Source organism: Chiloscyllium plagiosum, unplaced genomic scaffold (genome assembly GCF_037043375.1).
Source record: "Chiloscyllium plagiosum isolate Xiang-an unplaced genomic scaffold, Cpla_swu_hap1 HiC_scaffold_23, whole genome shotgun sequence".
In the NCBI taxonomy this organism is placed as follows: domain Eukaryota; kingdom Metazoa; phylum Chordata; class Chondrichthyes; order Orectolobiformes; family Hemiscylliidae; genus Chiloscyllium; species Chiloscyllium plagiosum.
The window spans coordinates 47,850,580-47,874,642 of NW_028270161.1; the positions used below are offsets into that span (position 1 = coordinate 47,850,580).

The following is a 24,063-nucleotide window of genomic DNA, read 5'->3' on the forward strand; positions in this document are numbered from 1 at the left end:
TCTATATGCTTTATTCAGTAAAAGTAATATACCATTTCTTTTGAATTCTTCTGAAAGTGGCCTTTTAGTGGAACAATGTTTTTTTTAAAAAAAGTGCACATTCTATTTCATGTTTCCTAAACAGTGTAAAAAAATCAATGAAAACGTTTTTTTGTAATAATCAGTCATTAAATCTATATTGTTTGGGAACATGTGACTATTAATCTGATGTGTCATGGCTGAATATACATACTCTGTTATTGCCGGTGAGCAGAAGGTTTTATGAGCAGGAGATATCTACTTTCTTACCCTCGGAATATGTATTCCAATTTTGTAATAATTCAGGGGCAGGTTCTTGAGAGACTCTGACCCAATTTAAAGACATCTCACACACTTATACTTAGTTCCAAACATACAAGTTTTAAAGTTGAATATTACAATGAATTGTTATACTTCTAGTTATCTCCATCAATGATATACAATCTCTTACCTGCCCTGTAGCAGGCCTGTTGTTTCTTGGATGTTTTCAGTTGAATTGAGTGTCCTGTAAAGTGAAGGATTCTTAGTCGGCCATGGGGTTGCTTATAGTCTATATTCCAGGAGGTTTGTTAATCGGGTGAACTTTAACTGGAACAGGTAATGCGGTCTGGCTACCTGATATCTCCTAGCCTTTTTAAGTCTGATTGCCAAATCAATTGAACTGATAGTTCCACTAAAGCCATCAAACAAATTGCAAACATGTTTCAATGATTTTTAAAAGCAGACATAGAAAGGTTGCCTGACCATGTTAATTTCTGACAAGTTCAAAATCCTCCTCAAGTAAGGGGATGATGTTCATGTTGATTCCAATATCCTGTGGGTTAACATCATGGGTGAACATCACAACGGTGTTCTATGTGTCTCTTTTTCACATACTGACCCATTCAGTCTACTTATACCCTTTTATACTAATGATCACCAACAATCTGTCCTGGTGCACCCATGTTGATGGTCAAGAAAGCACAACGATGCCTCTACTTTATCAGGAGATGAAGTAAATTTGGCATTTCTGTAAAGACTCTTACCAAATTTTATAGATACACCACAGAAAGCATTGCATCTGGACGCATCATGGCTTGGTACGGCAACTGCTCTGTCCAGGACTGTAAGAAACTACAGAGAATTGTGAACACAGCCCAGTCCATCACACAAGCTAACCTTTCATCCATTGACTCCATCTACACTCCTCAAAGCTAACATAATCAAAGACCCCTCCCACTCCATTTGTAATCTCTTCCAACATTTTTCGTTGGGCAGAAGATACAAAAGCTTAATTACACATACCATCTCAGTCGAGAACAGCATTCTCTCCACTGTTATTATACTTCTGAGTGGGCCTCTCAAATTTTAAATTTAAGATTGGTCTTGTTCTCTGTGCACCTTCTCTGCAGCTGTAACATTGTACTCCTCACTCTGTTCTATTACCCACATGCACTTTGTATGGTATGACCTGCCTGTACTGTCTGCAGAAGTAAAAATTCCAATTGGCTTAAATGTTAACTTAATCTGCACTTTGTCTAATCCTTCATTTTATCGCTTTACCAACCTGTCTAGCGGCAATAAGTGATCTATCCTTAATGACTTAATGTCTTTGAGTAAATCAAACCAACTCAACCACTCACATAATGTCTAAGCTGACTGTCCACTGTGAATTCTGCGTGGTGATAATCGATATCAATAATTGCATGCAAGGCAAAATTAAAGCTTATTATCCAAACAAAAAAAAACTTCTATAATGCCCATTTGACTGGAAAACATTGTCAGTTTGAAGTCTCCCTATTGCCGGAGCAGAATTATGTCTTGCAGACTGCAGCATATAAGTTCTAATTGCCGATTCTGTAATGCAGACCACAAACCAGAAAAATGCAAGGCTGCTGTCACTTATTTGTAATTTAGAGAAGACTTCCCTAGGATAGGAACTGATCGAATTTCCAAAATAACAATTGCATGTATAACCTTTCAAATGTTCAGAGCTATGTAAAACAACTCACTTGCTTTACATAGAATTAAAATAATCATTGTTCTTTTTTTATAGCTTATGAGCTCCAGAACATCTGCAGAGTGAGATGCTGGAACTTAGCAATACATGTTATAACTGTCAAGGTTCAACATGCTTTCCAGTGAATATAAGTCTTGCAAAACTGGGACAATCATTGTGAACGACATACGTGTCAGTTAACTACTCTAGAGTGTTGTGTCCAGTTCAAGTTACCCTGTTATAGGAATGATATTATTAAGCTGGAGAGGGTTCAGAATAGATTTACCAAGACGTTGCTGAGAATGGAGGATTGAGTTATAAAGATAGGCTGGAACTCTTTTCACTGGAGTGTAGGAGGTTGAGGGGTGACCTTGTACAGGTTTATAAAACCATGAGGGCTATAGATAAGGTAAATAGCAGCTGTCTTTTCCCTAAGGTGGGGGATTTCAAGACAAGGGGCATATTTTCAAGGTGAGAGGAGAAAAGTTTTTAAAAAGACATGAGGTGTGATATTTTTATACAGAGAGTAGTTAGTGTGTGGAATGAACTTCCAGAGGAAGTGGTAAATGTGGGTACAGTTACAACATTTAAACGATATTTAGATAAGTGCATGAATAAAAATTGTTTGGGCCAAGTGCACACAGATGGGACTAGGTTACTTTGGGATTATGTAGGCAAGGACTGGTTGTATGACTCTATGACGCTATAACTCAGTTGACTGGCTAATGAGACTGAGTAATGCCAACAGAGTGAGTTGAGTTCCTATAGCAGATGAAGTCACCATGGAGGCTCAGCCTTCTCAAGCTCATCCTTTGTCTGAGTCACAATGAGCCTTGGGTTAAGCTTACCACTTGTTGTCGCTCGCAAATGAGAAAGCAGCCTGTGGTTCTCTGGAACTACAGTGAATTTTGTCCATTTCCCTCTGGCATTTGATTTTTGATGTCCACTATGGAAACACTGGAACAATTGACCATCACTGCTTCAAAAGATTTTAATGGGTATTCTGCCCAACCATCTGCTTCCATGCATCAAAGATTGAACAGGTAGCTGAGGTCTTTAAAAAAAAAATCAAATGTTTTAATGTATTTAGCTCTGGAGGTGTGTTGGCACTGTTGTGAAAGGAGTTTTTTATAAATGCCTGGTTGAGTTCCAAACTCTCTAATTGAGCTCAGCAGAAGCTGTTTGCACGTCTGAAAATGGACTGTGATCTTAATTTAGATTGACAGTTTCTAAGCAGCTCATAAGAACTCTAACATTAACTGGTTTTGAATTAGTTTATTTTGACTGTTTGATGAGCATCACAAAGAATTTTCAATGTTGATATAGGACTTTAGGGCTTTTTTAATGCCTTGCAGCCATTTAACTTGGAAGGAGTGTTATTTACCCAAGGTCAAGACTTCCTTCTACTACTGCCAAGGAAGGCACACCTTAGATGTCTACAGGCCAATCAGCCTGGTTCGAGCTCTGTCATTCCAGTAGTGTTAACTTCAAGTGGTAACCACTGCTGCGATTGTTGGCAATTGTAAGGAAGAAGAGTTTATGGATTTCAGACAAATCTTGGGGGTATCAGCTGGACACAGTGCAGGGCTGGGATGAAAGTAGAGGGTTAGAATAATAGAATTATAGAATCTCTACAGTGTGGAAATAGGCTATTCAGTCAATTGAATCTACACCAATCCTCTGAAGCGCATCTTACCCAGACCCACACTCCTACCCTGCATCTCCAAGGGCTAGTCTTGCCTGCCCATCCCTGGACACTATGGGCAATTTTGCATAGCCAATCCACCTGACCTGCACATCTTTGGACTGTGAATGGAGACTGGAACACCCGGAGGAAACCTACGCTGACACGGGGAGATTGTGCGAACTCCACACAGACAGTCGTCTGATGGTGGAATCGAACCCGGGTCCCTGGCAGTGTAAGACAGCGGTGCTAGCCACTGTGCCACCCCATGGATTTGAAAGAACAGGGGTGAGGGTTGTTCGAAAGCTAAAGCATGCCATGACAGTGGCTCCAGTGGGCAGAAGGGACTCCCAAAAGATGTTCCTTTGGATGCCCAGCTGTGCTGTAGACGTTGCCAGCTTTCTAACAGCCTTTGGTCTCTCCCTGCTGTTAGTGATATAGGTGTAGGGGAAGGCTGAAGTACTTGTGTGTGTGTTAATTGACAGGGGAGGTGGCTAGGCTGTGTGCAAGCCAAGTCCACCTTTTACAGAGCCCCCGACCTTGAAATATGCGTGTGGAGTACGATAACGTTTTGCCCAATGAGTTCTGTAAATGGATGAAACTGTGAATGGGCATGGTGGTATTGAGAGAGCATGGGGACATGTGTGTGGAAGGTGAGGAGTGGAGGCTGAGGTGTCACATGCTTACTGACCTGGTTTGATGGCCCTGACCTTCCCCTTCCTCAAATAGCAAGGGTAGGCAGTGACGGGCAGGGGTTGGGATTGCAGTGTCTGGAAATGACCTGACTTGTAATTCTGGTTTTGGATTTGAAAATCCGAGCTCAGCGGGAGTTTGAGAAGTAGGAGGGAGTGAGGACTGCAGATGTTGGAGATCAGAAGTGTATTGCTGAGTGGCTGGAAGATCACTGGAGGTTACCTGTTTCTGAGAGACTATCATCGATAGTTGAAATTCTCCATACAAAACACCTGGGCAATGACTATTTTAGAGACAGTTACCATTTCAAAACCTGTACCAAGGTATTTGTCATATGTTCCTTTATGAGTCTTTACACATGCAACAGTTTGAACCTCTCCCATGCCTAAACATGTTCAACATGTTCAAACTTGCATTTTTAAGCAGCACAGCTCACAGCCCTTAAAGTGTACATTTGAAAGGGATACCTTTGGTAAATGTTTGTAGCCGCAAAGATGTCGTGTGCAAGCACTGTGGAATGCAGCAGTTTCCACTCTTTTTGGTCCCAGCTTCAACATAAACTGGGTCAGGTATTTCGCACACAAACAGTAATGCCTTTCTTGTGCTCTGACCCTTTAATGATCCCTGTTAATCTCAACCTGAGATTATGCTTTTGGCCATAAGGAAAAAGATTTAACACTAATCATAGAATCCCTGCAGTGTGGAAGAAGGCCAATTTGTCCCATCGAGGCCATACCAATCCTCTGAAGACCCACCATCCTATCCTATTCCTGTAACCCTGCATTTCCCATGCGTAATCCCTGACCAATTCACCTAACCTGTACATCTTTGGATTGTGGGAGGAAACCGGAGTACCCAGAGGAAACCCACACAGACATGGGGAGAATATGCAAACTCCACACAGATAGTCGCCTGAGGCTGGAATCGAACCCGAGTCCCAAGCACTGTGAGACAGCAGTGCTAACCACTGAGCCACCATGCCACTCCTGATGTTTTTTAGGAATGAAGAAATCTGGAATTGCAGAACAAAAGGAAAAGTTTATCGATGATGCATTTTTCCAGTGTTTTAGAATAATGGTTTTACAGTGGTGTTTGATACTGTATCCATGTTTATATCAATGTATTTGAACATAAAAGCCGACATCGTGTGAGTAATCTGACCATTCACCTACTGACTCCCTCTCCTCCACGTCAGGCTGCACACTGTTCCCTTTCCGTGGCTAAATCTAAATAACATTCAAAGATCCAGCTAAAGGAACAATAAACTCCTCTTCCCCACTTCATCCTTTGAAAGCACAGACTGCACTTTTTGAGGTTAACAGTCTGTATGACGGCGATCATAGTTCGTTGCTTTTCCTCATCCTTTTTAACTTTCTCTGCTGCCTTTGACATCGTTGACTGCACACCCTTTGCTGTGCTACATATAGCTATTTGCTTTCTCTATAAAATGATATTGACTGCCCTGATGGTGATGGATTTGTGGAATAAGTCTAAGTCAGGATGGTGCATGATGATGGATGGGAAGAGAATGTCCCATAGCAGTTTATTTAGATTAAATTCCCTCCAGTGTGGAAACAGGCCCTTTGGTCCAACAAGTCCACACCCACCCTCCGAAGAGTAACCCACTCATTCCCCTATCCGATATTTACCCCTCACTAATGCACCTAACACAATAGGCAATTTAGCAAGGCCAATTCACCTGACCAGCACATTTTTGGATTATGGGAGGTAACCGGAGCACCCGGAGGAAGCCCATGCAGACACGGAGAGAATGTGCAAGCCCCACACAGACAATTGCTGGAGGCTGGAATCAAACCCAGTCCCTGGTGCTGAGAGGTAGCAGTGCTACCACTGAGCCACCATACCGCCCCCATGCTGTAGGTTTGATTGGCTCACAGTGTTGACACTGTTGTAGCTCCAGTAAAGGCAAATGATGGAGCAAATGAGGCAATCTTTGATATTACAATCCTAGCAACTCAGTACTATTTACTAATTTGCTGTTTTTATGTTTTAGACTTGAATGTTTTCAAAATGGCTGTTTGTAGGGATATTATGACATAGTTGAATAAATTCTGAACCACACATTGGTTTGTAATGTGAACTTGAGATCCACAAAAATAAATAGGAACAGGATTTAAACTTTATACACGGTACCTCCAATATCATAGATTAAAGTTGTCTTCATCCCAAAGGACCAAAGCGCTGCTCCCTCTCATTATAGAAAGATGACTGGTGGTTGTTTAACCTGAGAGTCACTGCGACTTAGGTGAGGGTGAGGTCAAGAAGGTGAGACCTTCAAGTTAACCTCAGTAGGTACAGCAATCGAACCTGAGCTGCTGACATCACAAAACAGCCTTCTAGTCAACTGAGCTAACTGATACACGTCATATAGATTATACCAGTGAAGGCAACAACTCAGGGCAGCATGGTGGCTCAGCACCAGGGAACTGGATGCAGTTCCAGCCTCAGGCAATTGTCTTTGTGGAGTTTGCACATTCTTTCCCTGTCTGTGTGGGTTTCCTGCAGGTGCTCTGGTTTCCTCCCCTAATCCTAAAATGTGCAGGTCAGGTGAATTGCCCATGCTAAATTGCCTATAGTGTTCAGGGGTGTGTAGGCTGGGTGCATTAGTCAAGGGTAAATACAGGGTAAGGGAATGGGTCTGTGTGGGTTACTCTCTGGAGGGTCGGTGTGGACTTGTTGGGCCTGTCACAAAGCTAGTCCCTTTTTTTCTAAAAGCTGTTCCTTGGCTCAAGGAGACTCTGTCCTTGATTTTTTTTTCAGAGGGGCAATAAACCAGGCTGGACTCCAATCAGTCTGGTTTGGTACACAGATGAAAAGGGTTTTGAGAGGTCTTTTGTGACCCCTATAAAGAGAGGGGCGCGGTCAGCCCCCTTGCTAGCTGAGCTGAGCCGTTTAGTTCAGTCTTGAACTAGTTGGTAGTTCAACAGGGAGTTGAGTGGAAACTCTCTTTTCTGCCCTTCAACTTCAACCTGTAAGCATGTGTTCCATTTATACTGGCTTTTAAAGGGAGTTTGCTTATTGGGACTGTTGTGTGTATTCGGAACAGCATAATTAAGTCTAGTCGGATAGGCTGAGTTCTGTAGGGGTTCTTTACTCTGTTCTTTGTGTTTCATTGTGTAATTTTGTGACTAAATTTTTTGCCTGTTTTAAAATCTAGTAGTCAACCTAGATATCTTACTCAGGGTAATTTTTACTGTGCACTTGCTGAAACAAATTGCAAAGTTAGGTCTGGGGCTGCCTGCTTAAGAATGTTATGAGTGGTCTGGCCTAGTCCATAACAGGCCGAAGGGCCTGTTTCTACACTGTAGGGATTCTAATTCGAGAAATTCTTGAACACCCTACCTTAGTACCAGGTGTAACTTGTCAACACATCTAATGACAATACTCACCCATGAGCAGATAACTATACTCAAGGCTGCAATCTGAAGAATCAAAGTCTAAACCTGGGACAAAAGGACACTCCCCTATTTTAGCAGATGTCTTCCTGTTTGTAAAGATCGAAATAATACTCCATGTTTGTTCAGTTCAAAGTGATCGAATGAGAAAGTTTCAATTTCGTGATGAGAGTGAATCTGACAAAATGTGTTTGAAGCCAAGGTCAGCTGACCCTCGGGCAACATGCACCGCTGCATCCAAGCTGCCCCTGTCTGCACACAACTCTCAAAATATTTTCAGTGCCTGCTGATCGACTAGGCTGGGATTCCAAAGGAAGTGGAGGCCTCCAGCACTGTACAGGAAACAATCTAAGAGTTGGCCTTAAACACCGGAGTCCCTTCAGAGTTTTGCTAACCACTGACAGCTCTGTAAACAAAGCAGCAGCAGAAAGTGAAGACTGCTTTCCCTTTTGCAGTAAGTAGCCCATTCTAGACGTGGGCTTCAAAGGAATTCACTGTAAAATGAGGGGCTGCCTCCCAGCGCTGGAGAATTTTCTACAGTGATTATCAACCAACATCATCATTTGATGGACTATTAGATATCAGGAAAAGATGTGGTCTGATTAAACCACAGGGATTGGGCTGTCTTTGCTTTCCTGTTCCGAGAGAGTTCGATTCACGGAAGGAGTTAAGCGCTGAGAGACTTCTGGGTGGTCCCAGAGATGCAACACACGCGCTCTCCTATTTCTCATTAGTCTATTCAATTGGAAACATTTGTTACTGGTAAGATAGAATTCTAAATATTTGCAGCAGACTGTACCCAAGTTTTTGTTGCAATGTTTCATCTCACACAGTGCAGCTTGAACAAAAGGGTGTTAATGTTTAGCATGGTGAGCTTTTAAGTGGCAAAAGGACCACTGTATAGACTAAAGACCCACTGTTAGGGTCACTACTACTGAGTGAATGGTAACAATGCACAGAGTTTTCTATTTTAAATAAGCTCCTTGTTTTCTCTGAAAGTCTTTCCTACGTTTGTTTAATATCTGCATATGGCGCTGATAGGTATGAATGGTTCTGCTTGTTCAGTTACTCCAGATTGTTTGACAAAGTCAAAAAGACAGACTTTTTGTTTGAAACCCGATGTGGTAAAAGTTGGAGATTTTTTGTGAGTATAGATGTGCATATATATTTGAATAGGCATGTGCATGTGGATGAATTCTGTTGCAGAATTTTAACCAATAAATTACTGTTTTCAGGTTTTTAACCAAGACACAGCAGAACACTTGCCCATAAACCATGGATATGGATGAGTTTGAACGTCGCAGGGAGGAACGCAGGAAAAAGCGTGAGGAAATGCGCCGTGAGGTGGAAAGGTAATGATTTGTGCTCTGTATACAGGATACGTTTACCAGTACAGTAGTTGTGACACCCAGCCGAGATGTTGGGTATAAAGATAAGCCTGTGTGGTCCCTATTTCAGTGTCCACACCTTGGTGAAGGTGCATCATCTCTGGTGCACACTCTGACTTCAGCCAGCGCTGTCATCAGACTGTAACACCTCCTTCACGTCACAAGCTTGTAAAAACCATCATTTAACTTTGTGCAATTTTAAATCTGCATTATTTTAATATGTTGCATAAATAATGGATTTATCTTGAAGTATCTTTTAATAAAGTGACTGAGAAATGTGTTAATCTGCAGTTTTTAATTCATTGGATATCGAGAATCTTGTGTGATTCAAAATAGACCCCTGTTCTAACTTTATAACATTGCTATCATGTTTTCTATCAAAGAAGGGAAGAGCTTGCCTTATCAAATGTCTCATCAGCATTCCATATTCAATACATTAAGCTTTTAAAATACAACATCTGTTGTCAAGTGTCAAGAATCCCACAACAACTGAAATGATTGACCAATACGTCTGGCTACTTTCATTTGGGTTGTTTGAGAGAAAAGTGTTTGCTAGCACACGTGAAACACTCTCTGCTTTTCAAGTTTTGGTTGGGAATCTTTAATTTCTATCTGAACCAAAAGAGTTGCAGGACCTGTGTACCTCTTGCAATGCAAAAACCCCACTGCCCTGTGGCCGACCACTTCAATTCCCCCTCCCACTCTGCCAAGGGCACGCAAGTCCTGGGCCACCTCCTTCACTGCCAAATCCAAGCCACCCAACGCCTGGAGGAGGAATGCCTCATCTTCTGCCTTGGGACCCTCATGGTATCAGTGTGGAGTTCATCAGTTTCCTCATCTACCCTCGCCTCCCCACCTTATCCCAGATCCAGCCCTCCAGTTCAGCACTGCCCTCTTGAACTGTCCTACCTCTCCATCTTCCTTCCCACCTATCTACTCCATCCTCCCCTCTGACCTATCACCATCCCGCTCCCCACCCCCCCAACACTCGCATCTACCTATCACCTTCCCAGGTACCTTCCCCTCCGCCCCTACCCCTTCTATGTATCTCTCAGCGCCCCTCTCTGCTCCCCGCCTCCCTTCCATTCCTGATGAAGGGCTTAAGCCCAAAATGTTGATTCTCCTCTTCCTTGGATGCTGCCTGACCTGCTGTGCTTTTCCAGCACCATACTCTCAACTCTGATCTCCAGCAACTGCAGTCCTCACTTTCAGTTGCTGTAGTATTCCTACTGCATTGCATGGACTGTTGAATCCAGCATAATGAGGGTTGGATTTTGATGCAATGAAGCAGGATAGCTTCTTAAGCTCATTAATTTTATATAATTAGTGTGTTTGTTAATGTATGGCAAGAGTGAAGCATAACCTAAGAATGTGAAAGTTGTATGACTGTTGTTGGCAAAAAACAATCAATTTTACATGGGATTCCAAGGATCTATTGATATCAAAACCTAAAGACATTTGTACCTGAAACCATGAGACAGAATTAGGTCATTCACTCCCAGTCAGCTCCATCATTCAATGTGACCATGGCTGGTCTGATAATTCTTAACTGGTTAAAGTTGCATGATTTTGGCTAGAGTCACCTTAGTCCCTTCAACACATTAGAAACAAATTGTAGATGAAAACAAATGAATCTTATGGCCAGATGTACAACAAGGACTAAATAATTTTTAAGTTCCTCTCTCAACTCAGCTCTTTTGTCAGTGATTTATTCATTAGATTAGATTAGATTACATTACAGTGTGGAAACAGGCCCTTCGGCCCAACAAGTCCACACCGACCCGCCGAAGCGCAACCCACCCATACCCCTACACTTACCCCTTACCTAACACTACGGGCAATTTAGCATGGTCAATTCACCTGACCTGCACATCTTTGGACTGTGGGAGGAAACCGGAGCACCCGGAGGAAACCCACGCAGATACGGGGAGAATGTGCAAACTCCACACAGTCAGTCGCCTGAGGCGGGAAATGAACCCGGGTCTCCGGCGCTGTGAGGCAGCAGTGCTAACCACTGTGCCACCGTGCCGCCCACGACATGTGACATGTTGTTGAGGGATTCAAAAACCGGTAAAGGTCAATCAGACCTCAAAACCAGGCACTTCAGCATGAATGCTAAGCACTTATCTCAGATACATTTAAGTGGAGGGCTCCTATGGTAGAGTGTAGTGTCTCTGAGACAGGAGACCCAAGGTTCAAGTCTCACTTGCTCCAGAGGAGTGTCATAACATCACTGAACAGGTTGATATGGGAAAATAAACAGAGGCAAAGAATAGGGCTTTGTGGCATGGTGGCAGTGTCCTTATCTCTAAACAAGGAGGCCTAGGTTCGATTCTTGCCTGTCCAGAGATGTGTAATGATATCTCTGCACAGGTTGATGAGAAGTATACCTGGAACAGGAGTGGAAGGGCTGTAGTGACTCAGTGTTCCTACCTCTGGGTCAGAAGGTCTATGTTCAGGTCCCAACTGCCCCAGATGTGTATCATAACGTGTCTGGTCAGGTTGATAAAAAATATTCTAGAATAGGATAGGTCCATTCAGTTCCTTAAGCTTCTTTCATCAATGAGTGACCTTTAGCTGAACTTTATTTATTCACCATTGAACCCAACATAGAAGGGACCTTAAGGGGTAATCCTTCAACTGGGTGGCCTTTGGTTGCTCCCCCACTTGGATGAGCAGATGACATCACTAGGCCTGGAGGGAAACTGGCAGCCTGGCCTGCCACTGGGTGCCTGTCTGCAGGAATGCACACCCGTCCCTATCACAGTGTGAACCTGGGCGCCGATTGGAAAATCCCAGCCGTCTCCATTTCTTATCCTAAATGATGTTCTCTGAGTCTAATTGACTGCCTTCTCTCTGGGGACAGACTATCCTATCTACCCCAGTACCCACATCTGTTAACGTGCCCAACATTGGTCATGAGGTAGGGAAATTGTCACCCTGCCTAGTCTTATAATCTTCATGCTCAGTCCACCACCGCTGTACCTCTGTGGAATCTGAAAATCCAGCCTTTGAACTACAAAAGGGAAATTAATACAAATAAAGATCACGGTATGTTTTGATGCATGAAACATTCCTGTTTAAGTGATGATAAAAGAAGTGTGGAACCCACTTTCGAGCAGTGAAGAGTCAAAACGAGAAGGTGATGGCTGTGAAGAATCTGTTTGAGAAAATTGAGATACTTTCAGGTTAATCTGTGCCAAATGGAGTGCTTTATGATTTTTGACATTGCAATGTTGAATGGTTTATGATCTTGTTGGGAGGGCTGCACAATGAAAAGAAAACCACGCCGAGCCAGCAGGTGGGGAAGAAGCTGTCTGCTTGAGAACGAACGGGAACCAGACGTTTATCATACATTCAATAGCTGTTGAAGAAACTGTAACAATTTGGTTTGTCTTGGATTAATTGTCCTTTTCTCATTTATTTTTATATGGTGATATGTATGTATCTCTTTTTCAACACTCAGTCATGAAGGCTTACATCTGTTTCCTATGATTCATCGAACCCTATTTATAACTTAGTTTGGTGAAGTTTCCCTTATTCAGCAGTAATTGGCACAGAATAGAAGGTTAATTCTGAGATCAGCCTCTCCTAGCAGAATACACCCAGAGCAAAGGCTGGAGATAAGGCTACAAGATTGCCAGGCCTCACCCTGACATGTCCATTCCCATGGGATTAGAGAATTGTCCTATTACATCATTATCCTTTTGACATTTCCCTTGGCACTAATTTTAGGTATTAACTAAAAACAGAAACAAGTGGAAATAACATTGTACATTTTCAAACCTAATGCAAAAGGTGCAGAGCGCAATATTTCAGTTTTTTTTTAAATTGTGGAAAATGTGCAATAAGTTTTACAGAAGACAGTCCTTACTAATGATGACTTTCATTGGCCTTTTCATAGCAGTATAGGATTACAAAGGTTATACAATGTACTGATGCTGAAAGCTATATTTGAAACATCTCAACACATCCTGAAGATATGAGGAAGTTCTATTGGCCAATATGTGAGCAAATGGATGTATAGGAAGATTCTACTCACAGCAACTGGTGGATTAGTCCATCTGCTTTTAGTGGTGTTTGATGGAGTGAGGAAACTGTCTGATTGTTCTTTCAATAATATCTTGCATTGAGATATTTTATGTACTGTATGCCTGAGAAGGCAGACTGGCTTACTCTTTGGCACCTCATCCCAAATGAAATATATATGCCATTACAATAACTAGAAACTGTTTTGCAAAAAAAAAAGGAGATATTTAGGGAGTCATTTCTCTTGAAATTTGTGCCTGAATGTCTAACACCCCAGGCCTCCATGTCTTGGTGATCCCACCATGGTCAGCCCATACATTTTCCCAAAGAGGGACAATCATGCCAATGTGACAGAGGGACTTTGCCTTGTTTTCCACCTAATGTTTCTCATGGATCGCCACAAGGATGCTCATTTTCAGTAATGTGTAGAGAATGAAGCGAAGGGCTGCCTTCACCAAGTCTAGTTTGATAACAATAGTCAAACTGTAGTCCAAGAGAAGCATCGAGCTGAATGACTGACTGGTTTCTGTGCTGTAAATGCTACCTGAGATGTAATTTTAATTTAATTGAATTGGAAACAACATACTGTTATCTGAACACTGAGAAGCAATGTTTTACACATCTCTGACCAAAAGAGCTATTGTTGTGAAGCTCAGGTTAAAGGGAATCCTGAGTTAAATTACCTTAAAAAGCCTTTGCTTGCTACTTCTTCCAGTGCTCTCTTCTCAGTATCCCGTTGCCAGCTCTCTGCTGCTAACCCCTCCCCTCTCCTACCCCCTCTTCCTCCACTGCTGATTGAGCCACACAAATCTTCCATGAGTAATGTGAAGACCAGCTTTTAAATTAATAATGAAGCCTGTGGTGGATTTTGCAGCGAAGGGGTTAACAGCTACACGTTTGAGTCAAAACTCTGATTTCTCAATGGTAGCTGCCTCATTAAATAAGTAACGTCTAGTAGTCAGTAATACGATCCAATCTCATTTTCCGTTTTTGTCCTGGAATCTTTTTTCAAAAAAAAAAGCCTGATTCACACAGGTCCTTTGTTAGAAAATTCGTGGGGATCGTTGCAAAGCTTGATATAAATAGTAAGTTCGTATTTGTGTTTGTCATAATCTCCAGAGAGAGTATTTTTAACTGCACATAATGTTTATGATAGGAAATTCTTTAGATACTAATTCTCCCACTCCTAACATGGCTCTTTTTCAACTCCTGCAATGTTCAAGGTTATAGAAAGTCTGTTTGAATGCAGTGCATGGTTAGAAAATGCTAACCTTGGCACTTTCCGATCTAATGGGAATGCTGCAGGTTTCTTGGGGATATCAGACTGTAAACTAGATATCCTACCAAGCTGTCAGCACAAATTTTTGTATTGAATGAATGCTTTATTTCTGCCACACATGGAACCAATGCTTTTGGAGCAGCAACAGTAAGCCAACAAATTTTATACTCCCAAGGAAATGCTCCTGATCTGCATTAGCCCATTACAGCACTGCCAGGTCCTTCAACTGGCAGAATGACTGCTTTAAGAGCAAAGTGGTACTGAATAGACATGAAAGGTTTCAAGCAAACAGAGTGTGGAACAAAGATTCACTTAAATCATGCCGGACTGTATGGTTATGAATTGTGTTTGGAGTTTCTACATGTATGTGTGGATAATCAGCATGAGTTAACATTATTTTTTCATCTATTTGACCTCAATTCCTGTAGGCACCTTCTTCTTGAGTTCTTTGCCCTATGGCAGATCCGAGCCACAGTACTCCACCACGGTCAGGGAAAGAATCTGGTCCCACATTGAGGTCAGTTGGACAGGTATCAAACCTTGTGCTGACCCACACTGGCCGTCTAACCAACTGAGCCATCCTTTGGTCAAAAAACCCCATGTTGCTGTTGCAACGTGTGCTTTGACAAGAGTAATTTAGCCTGGGCCTGTGGACTGTAGTTGCAGATTTTGTTCCATGACATGGCCTGCCAGAAATCTCTCCTGCTTTTACCACCTTCCTTGAAACTACATTGAAGTTTGTTTCAGGTTGGCACTTGACCTGTTTGACCACCTTATGAGCCACTTTTCCTGGGTCAGACAGCGCTGGAGTAGAGTTTGCGGGTACAATCCTTGCTCATGGCAGAAAACCCACCCACTGTGGGTTGTTTCAAAAAGAGATTTTCGAATGGTGGTTGAACCTTATTCACTGGGGTGAAAATAGGAAGTTAGCTCATTGGCTGTAGCTAATAGGTTAATGTTTATAACTGAAAGTATCCCACTAGCCATTTAAGCTTCAACAAATTGCTGTAGGCCGGACCAGGCAAGACTGGTGGGATTAGAACCAGGGTCCTCCGAACACTACCTGCATTTCTGAATTAACAGCCCAGTGATAATACCGCTAGGCCATCACCTCCCCTAAGCAGTTTGGAAATTACTGCCAGTTTAGATTAATAATGCATAACAACACAATACATTTTCACAAAACTGGCATCAAAATGGTGATTTCAAAAATGCTCTGTCAAAGTAACTAGCTGATCACCACATTGACAATCATGAAGAGTTCCTCTCGGAATTGACAAACATTTTATGTTTTGTAGTTTTGGAAAATTTAAGGAACTATTTTGAATGGAGAATCCTTGCTCATGAACACCCCAGTCATTGTTATTTAGTGACAGCAGTAAAGTCCAGGCAACCCTTAAAACTTGTAACTTGTCAAGATAGCCCAGGAAATTTCTCTAACACTGTTAGTGCAGTTTCTTCCATGAGACCACTGTCGATCTACAAAGTCCAATCACCTGTACTTGGGCCATGGGTAGCAGTCAATCTTTGACAACTCCATGATGCAGCAAGTTTCATTAGCAAGGGCAGTAGCTAATGAACTGCCTGTCTCAAATAATCATGTTGCTCAGCTCATTAAAGAATGGGTTAATGGGCTGAAGAGGGACATAATCAAATTTTTGATCTAAAAGAATCTTGCAGCCTGGGATTCATTAGTTCATAGCTGGCAAGATTACAGTGGTGGGCCATTATATGTTGCTCCTGCTGATGAAAAGTCTTTACATGAAAAGGAAAGTCAAACTAAAGCCGAGATGATGGCACAAGAATTAAATAATTAAGAGTAAACATCCAAGAACTCGTTTGGACAGCGGGTCTGTTAGTTCGGTTGGCTAGACAGCTGGTTTGCGATTGAGAGTGATGCCAACAGTGTGGATTCAATTTCTGCACCGGCTGAGGTTACCATGAAGGACGCTCTTTCTAAACCTCGCCTGAGGAGTGGTGACCCCCAGATTAAACCACCATCAATTTGTCTCTCTCTAATGCGAGAGCTGCCCTATGGGCTAGAAGGACAATGGTTTGGACTGTGAGGTAGCTGGCCCTCTGTTTTCTACCTATTCCAATCTGCATGGCGATGGCAAACCCAGTCATACGCCACCTCCCATCCGTCTTTTCCAGTTGTCTTCCAGGACTAGTTCCTGCCTCTTGGCAGCATGTGCCACTGCTCTCATCTTTGACCCACTCAGGGTCTTCACAGTCGAAAGTCACGTTGTGCACCTGAGATCGACAAGACACTTGGTCGGAACCTAGAAATGATCTTGGTGTTGGATTCCTGACCCTGTATTGGAATATCTGGCATGATTGTTAGCAGTCTGTCTATAAACATTACCTCAGAAAAGCAATATTTACTTCAACGGAGTCATGCTTTAACTCAGTTTTCTCAACAGCAAATATGTCATCTTTCCAACTGAGATTGACAATCAGTGCTATTTGTTGGACCCTGCTTTTCAAAACTTAGCTATTGTTTTTCCCTACAGTGCAGCAATGGCTTTCCTTCAGCAGTTGAGAGGTACTTTGGGATTTCCAGCAGTCATGAACAATGTTACTTTATTGCAACTTCTTTCACAATAGCCTGATGAACACAGTGTATCTGAATTACTTCCATTTATTCATCATCAATTGTGCAAGATCTCTGCAGAATTTTCCAACTATTCAGTATGTATAGTGTTCAACAGTGACCTGGAAAGCATATTCAACTAAAATAAGCAATGGGGTTGTTTTAAATTACATTAAGAAAAATAGTTGTAATGATTAAATTGTTTTGTATGGCCACTTCAGTAGGTTCTCAGTGAAAAAAAAGGTTGAAAGTCTGATGGTAAGATGTAAATATATGTCATGGATGTACATTGGCACATAATCAATTTCCTGAGATTTGAACCATGGTTTAGCTGTGCACTGAGTTCACTGACAGGAAATGAGTAATGGGAAGCAGGCACATTCTGGACTTGACAGGAAGTCAGCTTTTCAAAGAGGATGCACCATGTTTTAAAAATGTTCAACATGGAATTTTTCTTAGTTTTACATGCGATGCATTAGTGCTCATTTTGGATTCAGCATTGTGGCTGTCGAATTTCTGTCTTTGGTTGTTGGTCCTGTCACAGTTTTGATACTGGGATTCCAGCCTGGATGTTCCCCCCAACACGTCCCACTGCTCCCATAACCACCCCCCTCCTCCCCACTTCCTGTAACTTGGAGAATGAAAACATGGGTAAAAGGAAGCATCACAGGCAAGTTCAATGCATTGGAGTTGGATTTCTCTTACCCCCGTTTTCTTAAGAAATGTAGTCTACAAGCAGAGCTACTTATTTTGGACTACAGTATATATGAGGGAAGACTACATTTGAGGGCTTCCGTTAATTAAGAAGGTGATGACAGGATTGTGCTCTCCTTGAATCTGGCCTCCAGTGAACCTTTGCCATTGAAGCAGTACTTAAATAGCTGGAACCTTGCGTGTCTGGCTTGTTTTAAATTACCACTGGGCTTTCTAACAATAGTAGTCAATCAAAAACCAAGTGCAAGGAGCTCCTGAGCTTTGTCACGAAGTTTCACATCATCTGTACAGCTGCCTCTGCTTCTTTCCTCCCTTTCCATTGTTCAAGCCAAATTTGCTTGGAGCTACACCTGCCTGATTTATTTTCCTTTTTCTCTTTTCTCTTCCTGAGGAAGGGTCATTGGACCCGAAATGTTTACACTGATTTTTCTTCACAGATGCTGCCAGGCCTGCTGAGCTTCTCCAGCAACTTCTGTTTTTGTTTCATTCATGGCCTCCATGTTCACTGACCTAGTTAAGCATTTTCTGTTCGTGGGTACTGTTTCTAAATCCTTCGAATTTGCAATCATTAGCTCCCTCATCCCTGCACTGCCCTCAAACAACACCCTCGCTCTTTACGAACTACCACCTGACCTCCAAACTCCCTTCCCTCTCCAAACATCACATCCAAAATCCATTTTCTCATTTCCTGCATCTCTGTGTTGGAAATACTCTACCTATATTCACAGCCCTGATACAGAACTGTAAAAGCACACGTCAAATTGTAAATAGCAGGCTGGGTGACTGTGGCAGCTTTTGAAAGAGCCACTACATCACTACGACCATCCAGCTGGGTTGGACTGTTTGCACCTGGTTCCATTATCACAAACCATTCAATCATGGCTAGAATATCACTGTCCTGTCCTCCTGTGTCTGAACTATTAACTCTGGTGACCCCAAGTTTCAAACTTTGACCCTCTCTTACTTTACATCCACATGCTATACCATGAACGACATCATTCAAAAAATGCAGCATGAGTTTTTTTTTCATTTTGGTCTTGGAGAAGATCAATAACTTCAAAAAATAAATTTCAACTCCCAGTTATTAACTGAAGAAATGATGCACAATATTTCATGTTTTAAACTTTTTTTTAACTGTCCAAGATTTAGCATCTTGGTATTATATTTCATAACACTTATACTTTTAAGCCAAAAACTTCTGATGAAAGGTCACTGGACCCAAAATGTTAACTAGATTTCTCTCCACGGATGCTGCCAGACCTGCTGCATTACCCTGGCATTTTCTGTTTTTGTTTCAGGTTTCCAGCATTCACCATTCTTTGTTTTATTTTAGTCTCAACAATACCCTTGTCATTCTACTTTCAGTTCCACCAGAGAGTTTTCCAATGCTTAACATGAACTTACAAGATCCTTAGCTTCTCCAGGGCTCAACCCAAGGTGTGTCACAGCTCTCAGTAATTCACTTTAATTATCCTATGCGTTCACGCCATTATCTGGATGATGAGATTTCTAGCATACAGCTAGGTGAACTCTTCACATTCCCTTCAAAAACTTATGATTATGGACTCCCCCGCTGTATCATGGGCTCACTGCTTGCTTTATTTCTTAATAGTCCCAAATCAGAAAACACTCCTGATTGTCTTGTTCCCTGCTACATGATCCAGTGATGCCAAAAATCCTTCTGTGAAAAATCAGAAATAAACCCAAAGCATAAGGGATTTTCCCTGTGTAACTTAGTTTCAAGGCAGTATAGAACACCTCAGGGAGAATAGTAAAATTGATTATCTCCAACTCGCAAAGCTTTTCTTTTCTGGGATTCCATGTGAATAATATAAGATTCAGTTATGACAATGAGTAACACTCTGTCTCAGAAAACCCAAAGCAGAGGGGGTGCTTATTATTTAACCAAGGGACAAATTTTGATTTTAGGATGTTTTGAAAAACTGGCTTCTCACCAATTGCCAAAATGAGATTTACATTCTTAAAAACATGTGAATCATGAAATTAAATATCCATAACAGCATGTACGCGGAGGACACTTATCTCTGCTTCACCACCACCATGCTTAATTTCTCTTCTTGTTCTAAGTCATCATTCTGCGTGTCTGGATGAATGGAAACCTTCTCTAGTTAAATTTTGGAAAGGCCGAATTTATTTTGTCCTTGCTCTAAACTCCCTTTCCTAACCATTGACTCCATCCCTCTCTTAAGGTTGAACCAGATTATTTGCAAGCTGAATGCCATTCCTGGCCACATGCTGAGCTTCCAATGGCATCAATAAGACGTGCTGACTTCCCCCTCTTTCACACTGATACCACTCTGCCTCTGTCTATTCACTGCTGAAACATCATCAATATCTTTGTTACCACTGAATTTTGAAGATTCCAGTGTTGTCCTGGCTGGTCAACTTATTCTATCCTTTGTAAAGTTGCAGTGATCCAAAACTCTGTCCCTGACTTAGCTTACACTAAGTTTCTTTGATGCTCATGTGTGCTGATGTAAATTGACTTCAGTTTAAGCAGCATCTGGATTCAAAGTTCTCATCCTTGTTCTCATTACACTGACATTATCACAAATGGCTCCATGGCACAGATATAATGAAGTCCGAGTGATCACCAAGAGCATCCTGAGTAATGTATTAAATACATGGGCATATCAGTGGTATCTTGCAATCTAGCCCTGCCTGATGCCAGCAGCCTAATTTTCCTCAGTATGGATCTTTCCACCTTCATTACCTCTGATACCCACCTCTGATCAACCATATTGGACATTTACTGTATATACTCGAGTAATAGTTGATCTCATGTAAAAGTTGAGCCTCTACTTTTTTGACAAATAACCTGGAACTTTCCATATATCTCATGCAAAGGTCAACCCTAGTTCTTCACAGATAACAGATCGATGTCAATGAGTCAGTGTGCCAGCCGGCACATCCTGCTCCAATTTCCAGTCTGCCGGTTCTTCCACTCCACTCCTGATCTCCCAATCCGCTGGCTGTTGTGTGCCGCTCCAGGTTTTCAGAATTATCATGATTCATTCTTTTATCCTTTATTCGTTTAGAAATCAATTGGGCTTCTGCTAGTGATATGGTATGAATTTTGACAGGCATGAATTCCAACCTCTCAAATCTAGCATCCATTCAATGGTCGACCCTGTAAGTTAACCTTGTAAAGTAGCCAAAAGATTTGACTATTATTCGATATATACAGGAATTATTTTTTGATGAATGTTGTATGGTGACAAAAAGAAACAATCCCTGCAGTATTTTGTTTGCAACAATTTTCAAGAAGTTGTACAAGGGCTGAAGATTACTCCTTCAATGTGTAGCAACAGCCCCTTTAAATTAAATTATCGATTTTAAGAATTCCAGCTATGTATTATTCCTTAATCCCACCGGCAGCACACACTGCTTAAGTAGCCTCAACTGGCACTGGAAATTTGTTAGGAATTGTTAATGAAACAGAAATCAGGAAATCCTGTGAAATAAGATGAGTACAATGTCACTAAGAACCACATTCAATGCTCCCAGGTCCCACTTCTCTGGCACTGGTACCGGAAAATGTACTCTACTAATATTTTATGGAAACCAGATCAAGATTTATTTTCTTCATGTGATACTCATAATCCTTATTGGCACGTCGCCATTTTGCACATCTGTGGAATATTTGGAGATTCCACAAATTATTCTACATTTCCAAATAAAATCGTTCAGTTGTATGCTCGTGGGATTAAATTCAAGTTTCTAATTTTTCACCTATTTTATATGGTAAAACGTTTTCTTCAAAATCAGTTTATCATGTTGCAGTGCAATATGTGCAGTTCTTCATCTCCTCCTGATGTCGGGCTGTGTAATGGCCTTTTTTCTCTTGTTGTGACTTGCTACAGTTTATGCTGAAGTGTTCTCAGCATAGAGCTTCAAGCGACAGGAGGACAAAATAAGAATTTTGGTTCAGAGCCGATCACACCGCTTGCACATTATCTTCCAGTTGCTGTAAATATTGGTGGACTTCACAGGCCTCAAAAATACTTCCAAAAATGGGAGTTGTCTAATACGCCAAGTAGAAGAATAAAATGGCAGTGTGGGTGGTCACCATTTTGAAATGTCATTGATGTCTGAAACAAACAATGGGCATGTGGTGCAGGTCAGGCAGCATCCGAGGAGCAAGAGCATCGAAGTTTCGGGCATTCCTGATAAAGGGCTTTTGCCTGAAACATCGATTGTCCTACTCCTCGGATGCTGCCTGACCTACCGTGCTTTTCCAGCACCACACTCTGGACTCTGGTCTCCAGCATCTGCAGTCCTCACTTTATACAAACAATGGGCATGCCTTGAATCCAGTACACTTTGGCAACACACCTACTTGATCCCTGTAAGAGAAGATATAAATGTTTGAGATTTGAGATGAGGTTGTTTTCTAAGGAGGAAATGTCAAACAGGCCAAGCCTGCATCCATTGGAGTTTAGAGTCAAAAAGTGTGGTGCTGGAAAAGCACAGCAGGTCAGGTAGTCCTGTGTTTCTTCCATTGAAATGACAATCTTATTGAGATGTACAAGATCCTGGGATGACTTGTGGATATTAAAAGGGTGTTCCAGGAGGGATGAAAACCAGGGAATGCAGTTTACAAGTAAGGAGTATTCCATTTAAGGTGGAGATGAGAAGAATTATTTTTCTCTGAAGATTGAATGTTTTTGTAAGTCTTTTGTTCAGACAGTGGTGGAGGCAGGGTCATTGAATATTTTTAAGGCAGAGCTCGATAGATTCTTAACTAACAAAGGAGTCAGAGATTATCGGAGGTAAGCAGAGGTGCAATGGAAGACATAATCAAGTCAGCTGTTGATGGGTGGATCAGGCTGAAGGGGCCAAATGGTCTATTCCTGCCCCTAAATTGCCTATTCATACTCGTAAATAAAACATCAATTATTAGGAAGAAGTATTGAGACTGGAAACTAATGCAACTATGGCACTTTGTAGCCGGAAAGGCATATATGCAATAACATGGTTTTAGGGGCTGAGAAGGTGAAGTGTCTTACATGCAGGCTGCACTTAATGCACCATGATTTATGATGCTAATTTTATGGCCCAAAATGCTGACGTTGGACTTCAAGCCTAAATTCCAGATATGTTGTGGTGTCTGAAATGCTAACTAATGAACTTATAATTTCTGAGAGCCATAATTTTGTCTATTCCTATTGTCCTATTGTCTGACCCTATACAGACAGCAAGCGTAGCTAAAGTGATTTACAAAATACATGCAAGGACTGGAACAAACACTTGGTTGGACAAACAGGCAGAAAACTAGCCACCACTAGCCACCAGGATGCATGAACACTAACTAGCCATAAAAAGACATGACCCTCTCTCACTACTATCCTTACGTACAGATGAGGAAGGTCACCACTTCAACTGGGACAACACATCCATCCTAGGACAAGCCAATCAAAAAGCCAGGTGAGAATTCCTAGAAGCATGGCATCCCAACCAGAACTCTATCAACAAACACATTGACTTGGACCCGATTTACCACCCCCTGAGAAAAAGACCAGGAAATGACGTCACCAACCCAAAGAAACCTAAACATATAAATAGAAAGCAGAGATTATCAGCAGTGCTTTGCCTGAGGCCCACTGAAGATGTTACCTAGTAGGGTGACGAGACATCTGGAAATAAACCTTCCAGCTCAGCGAGTAAACCTACATCGAAAACCTCAACCTGAGCTACAGATCTTCTCAAAACTCGTTTGTCTATTCAACAATGTTTGTGACAAAGTGGACTTGATCAAAACAAAAAAAGGGGTCAGGGCATTTGAAAATGCTGAAGTACTTTTGGGCTGCCCTGCTCGGGTCAGGAATGTGCTTGGATGCAACAAATCGTTATAACCGATAGCTTCATCTTCCAGTGAGCGTCACCACTACTAGCTAATATTTCCAGGAACATCTTTCCAAACAACTCAAGGTAGCATCCCAGGCAGCTACAATTTTAGCATATACTGCACAGTAACATCAGCTGTAGCCCTGCAAGGATGTATATTCAGGCCCCTACTGTACTCACTGTCAACTGTGTGGACAAATGTCATACAATTGCCATCTGCAAGTTCGCTGATGACACCGCCCTTGTAGGCCACATATCAAACAACGACAGGTCAGAATACAGGAAGGATACATAATGCTTGGTGTTGTAGTGCAAAGATAGCAATCTCTCTCTCTCAATGTCAGTAAAATTAAAGAACTGATCATTGACTTCAGGAAGAAAGGAGGAGGACGCGTCCCCATCT

General features: G+C 41.8%; 1 protein-coding gene across 8 annotated transcripts in view; it reads left to right on the forward strand.

Moving 5' to 3' along the window:
• The window catches only part of LOC122561625 (non-muscle caldesmon), a 213,307-nt gene that overhangs the window by 78,271 nt on the left and 110,973 nt on the right, over window positions 1-24,063 (forward strand). For all 8 annotated transcript variants that reach the window (XR_015761172.1, XR_015761170.1, XR_015761171.1 and 5 more), the window contains exon 3: window positions 9,025-9,141. Coding sequence is in view for 4 of the 8 variants with exons in the window: in XM_043713554.2 (XP_043569489.2) it covers window positions 9,065-9,141 (77 nt within the window). In the remaining 4 variants the exon portion in view is untranslated. The remainder of the gene's footprint in view (window positions 1-9,024; window positions 9,142-24,063) is intronic.